Raw genomic sequence first — 10,442 nt, forward strand, 5'->3', positions numbered from 1 at the left:
GAGCTAAAAAGTTTGGGAACCAGTGTGATAGACAACTTTTCTATCAAGTAGTTACAAAGCAGCCTAAACGCACACCGATGTTGCTTTCCCATCATGGATGGCTGAAGCACAGAAAGTGAAACACCAAATTTAAATGACCCAGCCCATCCCATCCCACCGCATCCCACATAAGCCAAGGTTTGGATGAATAGTGCCTCTCTGTGTGAAAGCCCAATTAAAGCTTCATTTAAACAGTGTCACGCACTAAAAATATAGCAGTCGTCATATCCACGACGAGTTTTGAGCTTGTAGATCTGCTATTTTTCAGCGGGCGACACCATTGACCTTTAGTGTCATGGGGGCATTCAACAACACACCATCAAACACATCCACCCCCCCTTCCCCCAACCCAACCCCTGGCCTCTACAATCATAAAACCTTCCCCTCCCAGTTCCCACATAAACACACTTTATGTCAGCCACTAAAGTAGGGATGCAAAAGTACAAAATAGGGTTGAAGTGGTTTAACCTTTTTATTATTTATATATTATATATATTAATTAATTTAGCTGGGGACCTCCTGGAACCCCCTCAAGGACTCTTTGGGGTACCCGGATCCCACTTTGAGCACCACTGCTTTAGGGAAAGGAATGTCACAAACAACAATGGCATTAAAATGTTTTCAAGCTTTTATTTGTACTTTATTTATGGGTGTTGGGACAAAGAAAACTACTTTCTTTCTCTAACACAACACACACATTTCTCTAAACTTGACTTTTAATCCTTCCACCTCAAAAAAATGTATATGGAAAATGTAGGAAGAATAGATACGTTTAAGTGTAACTATGCAAAACTAAGACTAGAATTGCATATAAAACCATCTTTGTTTTTTTTCCTCCACCATCACATCTGTTGACATGCATTCTATTGCAACTAACTAAAATGAATCTAACATCAAACAAACAAACACAAATTCATAAAGCTGGTCGGATCGTCTCTGTGCGCGTGCACATGTGTGTGCACGTGATGTCATTAAATAGCCTATACCCAGCTAAAACAATCCCCACTACACTACACGTTTCCAATGGGCATTGCACTAGTTTACGTTTGTAAACAGTATTAATGTCCCATTTTACACCATCAGAAGTAGGGATACATCTCTAAAGAGCAGTGGTGCTAGAAGTACTCCTTTACTTTCCTTTCCTTTACTATAAACAATATATAGATACTCTGGTAGAAGTAAAAGGAGTGTATACAAATTTACAAGAGTAAAAGTACAAAAGTATTGGCATCTAAATTAGTAAAAGTAACATTTTGCTCCATATTTCACAAACTTTTGTGAGCTTGTAGAGCTGCTATTTTCGAATAGCTAAGCAGTGGTTCTCAAACTATGAGTTGCGACCCAAAGTGGGGTCGCAGGAAGGTGCCGTTGGGGCTGCGCATTGGCAACCATAAAAGAAGATTTTTTTTTATTATCAAGAACCGGTATTAAAAAAGAAATACAAAAAAGGTGAGGTCATCCTGACCAACGTGAAGAGAACGGCCTCATACACACTCAGCTCCACCTCCAACACAGAACCGAGAACAAGCAGAAACACTAGACAACACACACACACACACACACACACACACACACACACACACACACACACACACAAGCCCTTGCAGAGGCTGAGGCACACAAACTGTTTTTATCTGTTCATAAACGATTTACTTAGGTCTTCTGTACAGTATGAGCGGGTGGTACAAATACATGGACCACGGGTCCATTTGGTTCCATTTGTACCCTCACAGAGTTAAATTTAGATTGTGATGTAACATTACCAAGCAAACGGGGAGATCATAATGGATGGGGTCGCCATAATATGGGGTCGTGGTATAAAAAAGTTTGACAACCCCTGAGCTAAGTTTCAAGTAGGGCTTCATTAATGTATGTTGTGTAACAATAATCTAAATCTACAAAGTAACTAGCTGTAAAATAATTTATAGTACAATAAAAAAGTACAATATTTGTCTCTGCCAGGCCAAGACACTCTGCCCTAAATTTTGCGTGAATTGGCCAGTTATAGCACCACCATGAGGCTGATTTCAAAGATTTAGGGTGGTTCTTCCTTGGCCTCGTGTGTGTGTGTGTGTGTGTGTGTGTGTGTGTGTGTGTGTGTGTGTGTGTGTGTGTGTGTGTGTGTGTGTGTGTGTGTGTGTGTGTGTGTGTGTGTGTGTGTGTGTGTGTGTGTGTGTGTGTGTGTGTGTGTGTGTGTGTGTGTGTGTGTGTGTAAAGTTTTACAACAATTGGAGGCTGCGTTCATGATTTGTGGCATTTTGCACAAAACGGCCACTCTAGCAAATTTTGGAAGCCAATCGAAGCCATTCAGAATGGACCAAATGATACATCTGACAGATACGTCTTGATCACATGCCTACAGACATAATGTGTACCAATTTGCGTGAGGTTTGGACAAATCTTTGGTTTGGAATGGTAGCAAAGAAATGTGTTTTGGAAACATTGGTCTCAGGTTGGTGCTATAATAGGCCAATTTGAAACATTTTGGCAGAGGTTCTTCCGTGGCCTCCAGGGAGTCTGCGTGCAAATTTTCACACCGATCGGTCCAGCAGTGCCCGAGATTAGATGTTGACGGACGGACAGACAGATGGACGGACGGGTGGACAGACTCACAGGAGTGAATGCATTTGATGTATTATCTTGTGTTGTCCTTGCTTACTGTAAATCGCTCTGGCTTAAGAGCGTCTGCTAAATGCCTAAATTGTAAATTGAAAACACAATCCCTCGCCTTCGGCCTTCCGGCCTTGGCGGGGATAATACGGTAGAAGCATCCAACAGATCCCAAACGTTACAGATAGTAGTCTATCTTGCTCTGTACTGTCTTGCAACCTTTGACAGAGAAGACTTTCTCTGACGTAGGGAAGTAGATGAGCTCTTCTTTGGCCACCTTTTCAGCCACGTCTTGGTCTGGCATCAGGCCCTTGGCAGCCATCTCAGCCTTAGCACACAGGACAACATGTTTGTATTCCAGAGGGAGAAATGGTACGAAGAAGTCCACCAGGTTCTTGTCTATCAAGCTGGTATACCCACCTACACCATGAGAATGAGACATTGGGGGGAAAAAACTGTCAGTATTTGTTTAACTTGTTCAATTTGTTTAACCCCTATATACTTCGTGGACCAGTATCCCCCAGGGGTCTATACTTGGTCCTCTCCTTTTTTCCCTCGATACCAAAACTCCTAGCTGAAAATAGATCCGTTATTTTCTGCAAATGTTCGCCTATTTTCTCCAGAATGTTCGCCTCCATGCCCAGAATAGGGACACTAGGTTTCGTGTGGTTAATCAAATCCAATTTTAATGTCAATGTCAGTCCTTTTATACAGTAGAAGTATTTCAGTCGGGTATTAATGTGTAGTGTACTCACTTTGCTTGTTGTTGAACACAGCCAGAGAAAGAGTCTTTTCCAGGTCCTTCAGTTCAATCTCCTCTCTGTCTCGTCCTGCTTTCCAGAAATCCAGAGTTGTCTCTACGATGCTGTTTCCTCCAGCATTACTATTACAAACAAAATATCCAAAAATAAATTAACTTTGTATTAACCCCTGCAGTGTTCACAATTGTGCGTTAGAACACACACAAATGAAACGGGTGGCGAGAAGGCGGTGTGCGCTGCAGGCCAATGTTTTTACTGGCATTAGCCGATTTACTCTGTTTACTGGGCTTAGGTGGCATTTTGGTAAACCAAAACAAAATCAGTTATATAAAAAAAGGTTCATTCAGATAACTCACAAATAGATTGAGAGCATTAATAGTTGTATAGTATTTATTTATAAAATGTAAATACAAGTGTGAATACAGTGAGAGAATTAGCAGAAGTAAATTACAACATATTGTAATTCAACCAATAATAACAGAGTTAGTGTTCATTCAACCCATTGCTTCTCCTGGTAAGAAACAATTGTTATTTAAGAAACTTATGAGTTTTGTCTTCACCTGAGGAAGATAAATATAGCTTTCCGATAGGAGACTCCATCCAACTTAACATAGTAATCTAAGAAGGACGTCATGCTGTCAATCAGGCCAGGATGCATCTTGTCCATCTCATCAAAGATGAACATGGAGGTCGGACAGTCTACGACACCTTCTCTGATCCACTGCCGTAACTGAGACTGGGGATTAACAACAGACAAATACAGAACGATAAAAAAACAATTATATCTGTGTAGTCAGATGGACAAAACTGTTGTCCCAGCGTAGTAACGTTTTAACAAAAAAAAGAATAAAAATGATTTATTGATTCTAGAGCTAGATATTACAATACCTTGTAGGTGTCAATTTGATTTGCATGTGGAAAGTGATGTTCAGCGTTGAAGAAATGGACAAATTTGCTGTTCATGCCCTCTTTGTAGATGTTCTCAGCTATGAGTTTGCTGACAAAGTTCTTCCCTGTACCAGCCAAACCATGGAGAGAGAGGACCAGGGGCTTCTTGCGGTTGTCGTCGTTCATGAATCCAGACACAGCTTTCATGATGACACGTGATGCTATATGCTGCCCAAACAGCCTGCGCTCCAGGTCAGCCTCCAGACCTAATGAATGCAAAGTATAATGTCAACATGATTACAAAATATGTATCAGTTTGTGTAGTAATTAGTTTGGTGGCTACGCACAGTATTTTGATAGAATCGTGCACTTTACAATACAAGCATGAGATTTGGCACACTGTTAAAACATGTACTAAGGAACATTTTTGGCTGTAGGGCCATCGCAGATTTGTGCCGTGGTAACCATGGCAGCCATTTTCCAAAATGACCACCATCTGCCGTTATTACCAGTAACTCAGGTTTTAGACCAGCAGCTACCTAAATGGCATCCAGGTAACTAAATAATGTTTAAAAAATATATATATTTATATATACCTAAATTATACAAATTAAATTATAGCCTACACATATTTACAGAATCGGCCAATGACGTGTACAGACGTGGTGCCCCAAGCGGTGGCCATGGCCTCATTTTATGCCCACAACAATTGTAACAAGACTGCAATCTGTCAATTGCTAACTTGCGCCTTGAGAAAAAAAACTGAAAAAAAGATTGTAAACAAACCAATGTTATTTTTAAAATATAGTCAAAACTTCAATTTAATTTTCAAGAATGTCTTATTAAGGACCAGATTAATGGTCGAGATTAATGTGAATTAATATGTTTTACACTATATATAGCATCGGTCTTTGTATTCATGACATAATAGTGATGTCATCAATAGTCCCTATGCCTATTTGTTCATGCCAGTGCCTGAGCTCAATTTGATTGGCTGGACTTCACTTGACATATGTGCATAGTGCCTATAAAATACTAGGACGCCGCCGGATGAGACTATATATATATATAATAATAATAATAATTATACATATGTATATATATATACATATGTATATATGTATATATATACATATGTACATATACACATATGTGTATCTATCTATATATATACAATTTGAATCCTGCGCCATGTCGGTTGTCAGTATGTACGAACGTTGTATGTGGCCAGTGTGACGTCATCTCACGACAGCATGACATCACGGTCGTGACATCACGATGAGACGGTCGTCCCGAATATGGACACAACGCCAGTGTGACGTAATCTCACGACAGCAGTGGGTACTTTCAAAGCCTGCCGTGGATTTAGGAGAGCACAAAACTCTCTCTCACACTGTGAGGTGCCTGTAAGGTGGCACTGCAAAGTGAACGACGCGTCACGCTAGACGTTCGGGCCGCGTCGCCGCGACATATACATATGTACATATACACATATGTATATATATACACATATGTACATATATACATATGTATATATATACATATACATATGTATATACATACACATATGTACATATGTATATATATACACACATATGTACATATGTACATATGTATATATGTACATATGTATATATATACATATGTATATATATACATATGTGTATATATATACATATGTACATATATACATATGTTGTATATACTATGTTGTGTACTCCTTTCAACATGACGGCCCTGAATACAGTACTTGCGCTGCTTCACTGGCGCAAGTAATAACAGTATATAGCTTGATGGCTAGATGTGAGGGCCGCGAAGCGGACCGAACCTCTAGTTAGATTAATTTCCACATTGATGTCACTGTTAGGCGGGTTTCTGAACTGTCCACAGCCCAGACTAAGTAGACAAAAATGGTACCATATTATAATGAGCATTAGTATCTATAGATACGAAAGCAAAAGTATTTTTATCGAGTCTGACTTTTCTTTCGTATATACGAAAGCAGATGGAAACAGGTGATCCGCTGGGGCGACCCCGAAGGGAAATAGCCGAAAGAAGAAGATCTTTATGCGTAAGCAAAAGTCAGACTAGATAAAAATACATATCCATAGCCTATCTTGATCCAAGGCTACTATTGAAGGAACCATATACATGGTATTCCCGGCCGATCCAGGGGTGGCGCCATAGCCCCATTTCATTGTCTGTTACTTCCTGGTAAGAAGAAGATCCATACAATGCTGTTGCCATGTCTTCTTATTTAAAGCAACTTTTGGCTTGTTTTTCGAGGTGAGATTTGGCTTATTTCTCTTGCAAGAGTTGGCTTGTTTTTCGAGGTGGGTTTGCTTTTTTTTCTCACAAGACTTGGCAACACTGTCTGTCCAGCAGAGTCGGCGACATCGACGCTCTATGCATTGACGGTAACTCACAGCAGCTGTTCGACCTGTGAAGTGTACGCGCTGTCACCGTCATTGGGATATGCAACATGACTGCTATCTTCGATATTTATACTATCTACACCAGTTAATAGTATTTATGCCATCCATCCTTATTATGCTTTATGAAACAAGAATTGAAACTAGCGTTTGAAAACATTATGAAAATGTTTATTGTGGCCAGTGGCTTATATTCCTATATATTATACTATAACACTTAAATACGTCTACGAGGGTTGTAAACTACAGCTACTATAACACTCCTGGTCCAAATACTTTCCGTCGTTATTACGGCACCTCCTGGAGTAGCTCCGACGGAACCTCTCCCTCCGCTGTATAGCTCCGAGATGAGGTTCCTCGTTAGTTACTGCCGTCTGTTTTCGAAATGGTCGCACGTCGTCCACTTTACATGTTTCTTACCCCTTTCTGCACATCGTATCCAAAAAGTAAAGCATTTCCGCCACTCTCTCAGATGTTTGAAGTTTTAACGCGCCATAAAAGCCATCCAACGGGTTGAAGAAAGTATTTAATTTGCCTCGGTTTTCATCCGGTTACATGGTTTTTAAGACATTGCGCAAGAGTTGCGCCCGTAGAGATAACATTACTTTTTACCCTACTGGTCAAATGTTGAATTGCATCTTCTAATGCAAAATATTATGGAACCGGATGAAAACCGAGGCAAATTAAATACTTTCTTCAACCCGTTGGATAGCTTTTATGGCGCGTTAAAACTTCAAACATCTGAGAGAGTGGCGGAAATGCTTTACTTTTTGGATACGATGTGCAGAAAGGGGTAAGAAACATGTAAAGTGGACGACGTGCGACCATTTCGAAAACAGACGGCAGTAACTAACGAGGGACCTCATCTCGGAGCTATACAGCGTACAGCGGAGGGAGAGGTTCCGTAGGGGCTACTCCTGGAGGATGTGTGTTCAACAAACCAAACACTGGTGTAGTGTTGTTATGATTATGAACGTTACCTGATCTGTTGAAAGAAATCCAACTCGGGTTGCAGCATTCCTTAAAATGACAAAATATTTTGGTTCCGGACCAACCGGCACCGGCCAAGACTCCGGCCGCGATGGCACCGGTGATCGGCTCAAACGCCGCGGTCATGTCGGCCAGTAAGACCAACACCACCAGTGAAGCAGCTGGCTGCCGGTGAGGCTTCATTTTACTATGATGTGGCGCAAGCAACTAATTCATTCACAATAATAACCCGTTGTGCGTCGCAAAACTCCGTTATACCCCCGCAGCACTGATTAAATTTTTTTCGATCGGCGATCCTCATCCACCAGGAACTCTCTCTGATGTTACTTAGCCTCGGATCAACAAGACTGTGACTGTCTATCATAGATGTAATGCATTTGTATCGACTCTGACTCTAGCTTTCGTTTTCGTAGATACGAAAGAAAACAGGACCTTTCCCCCGCACGGAGCAACTCCTACCGTAAGTACCCTACTTAATGCGCAGCAACATTCGATGCGGCGATCACTATACCGGGGTTTCGCTAGAGACGGTTCACGTTACTTCAGTAAAACATCTATGGTCTTGAGCTTGACCAACGCCCATGGTGACGTGAGGTTAGTCTTGATCCAAGGCTACTTTGTTGTGTCCTGTCCTGTGTGTGAAAGTATCACAGCCTAATAATGATAGAATGGGTCAAAGGCGTAGCTTACTGCGTTTATTCATCGTAAAAAAAATCTAAACCCCGTGTGTGTGTGTGACTGGAGCTGTCTAATCTGACAGCGGACTTCCTGACGTCACCGTCTGACCACGCCCACCTTGTGACGCCCACATTAATGTCCCCCTATGTCATTTTCCATGCCAGCTCCCCTGGCATCCTAACTATGTTAAAACATGTTTCACATTAATATAAACAGCCCATTTACAGTAGGCTATATTTTCAATTCATGGGTTGTTTTTGTTCCTATTTTCAGCACTTTACTCACTTGTTTTATGTTAAAGATTATTAAATAAAAGAAAAGTATCAATGACATGGCCTTTTGAATGTTAACTCTGAAACATTAAATGTGTAAATTACCTTTGCCACAAACAAACTAATTATAATAATAATAATTGTATTTAGGTGGGAAAGAAAGGGTTTTGGACTTCCACCTGACAGTGACGAATAGCGATGCATAGTGTGTAGACCCTTGGTTCTCAAAATGTCCCCCCGGGGTCCTTGAGGGTGTTCCAGGGGGTCCACAGCTAAATTAGTGATAGTTAGGAACTAATTGGACCCTTACAGATCTGTAACTTCTGTGAGTGTACTATGCATTTGTACACTCTCAAGAGTTATCTGACAGTGTGGGAGCCAGGGAAAGCCGGGAGGGCAAAGAGGCGCACTACCTACGTAGACACACTGCTGCACGACAGCAGAGCTAAATACAAGAGACTGATGCTAGTCATGAGGATGTGGAAGGCAGCGATTCAGGAGTCCAGAGTCGATGTTGGCTAGTCTCGCATCACATTGTGTGATGCCCACTACAGTGTGCTCACATTTGAGAGAGCATTTTCTTTTACTTTTTGAAAATACTCTCTTTACTTTATACAAACAGTTCATTTGGAATAGTAGTGTGAGACCGTGGTTTACACCAGTAGTACTGTGTAGTCATGAGCACATGTGCTGTTTTCTCCTTGTAACTGAGAGGAATTCAGTGAAGATGTCTCCCTGCCTCAACTTTCTTTCCTGTATTTCAGGATAATTATCTGCTTATGGGTGCCGTGCTGCAGCCTGTCAACATGCAGTGTATGATTCTGTTCTTTCAGGTAGCTACAAATATGGACCCATACTATAGATTTAGACTATTAGAGAATGTATTTACTGGCAGGTAGGTCTGTTATAACTCTATTTCTGGTCTAGGAGTATTTAGGCATATTATGCTTTGGGAATGGTTAAGTCTTTGACAAAACTATCGAATGTACAGTAGTTAGAATACTGTGCCGCATCTACCTTAGTCGCAAGTTGTGACAACCTGTATCAATAGTGACAAATAGACCTTCTTGATTCTTCTTGGTTCTATTAAAAAGCTGCGATTTGCTCACATTGTTACTCTACACCTTTGAATAATTTAAACATAATAGCAAGACAGAATAATTGTTAAATCGGGCTAGGGGAGAATAAAATAATAATATGTGCTTTGCCTTACTGCTTTATCACCGCGAGGCAGAAAAGTTTAAGGTACATTTTCGCGACTAAACAATTGAATACATCTGCTTTGAAACAATGTTAAATTAAAAAAAGATTATGTTAAAATGATGTATTTGAATGCAAATGGGACCATTGGAAGGCGTTTAGGCTGGAAGCTGAATGCTCAGATTATGACCTCAAGTGCTATACTGAAACATTACCACATCAATAGTAGGCTGTCTAATTGATTGTCTGACTGAATTACATGTGCAAAGGTATAACAGAGTAAAATAATAAGTTAGGACCTAGTTAGACAAATCAAATATTTACGTATGCTTTCAGACTACAGCCGCTATTCTTTTCCCCCCCTTTTTTTCTTCTTCTTAAAACACAGGTTCATGTCAAAAACCCAAAATGTTCAACATTTTTCAACATCTTTCAAAGAAAATTCAAAACGTCTATTTCTAAATAGCTGAAGCCTAAAAACGTGTTAAAACAGATTTTTCACACGTCCTTGATGTGGTTCCAGGGGGTCCCCAGCAGCAAATAGCCAATATAAATGGGCTATTTGAAAAAAA

At 40.5% G+C, this 10,442-nt stretch overlaps 1 protein-coding gene across 1 annotated transcript; it reads right to left on the bottom strand.

Annotated features, from left to right (window-relative positions):
* Positions 1-649: 649 nt before the first annotated feature.
* On the bottom strand, positions 650-8,438 carry LOC311037712 (torsin-1A-like). Its single transcript, XM_084046979.1, has 6 exons — positions 8,273-8,438; positions 7,711-8,152; positions 4,299-4,564; positions 3,971-4,146; positions 3,405-3,532; positions 650-3,069 (listed from the first exon to the last, which is right to left on the bottom strand). The coding sequence occupies exons 2-6, from the start codon at positions 7,901-7,903 to the stop codon at positions 2,828-2,830; spliced, it is 1,005 nt and encodes a 334-aa protein (XP_083903105.1). The 5' UTR covers positions 7,904-8,152; positions 8,273-8,438; the 3' UTR covers positions 650-2,827.
* Positions 8,439-10,442: the final 2,004 nt, after the last annotated feature.

Source organism: Gymnoscopelus microlampas (assembly GCF_963454915.1).
Source record: "Gymnoscopelus microlampas genome assembly, chromosome: 21".
NCBI lineage: Eukaryota > Metazoa > Chordata > Actinopteri > Myctophiformes > Myctophidae > Gymnoscopelus > Gymnoscopelus microlampas.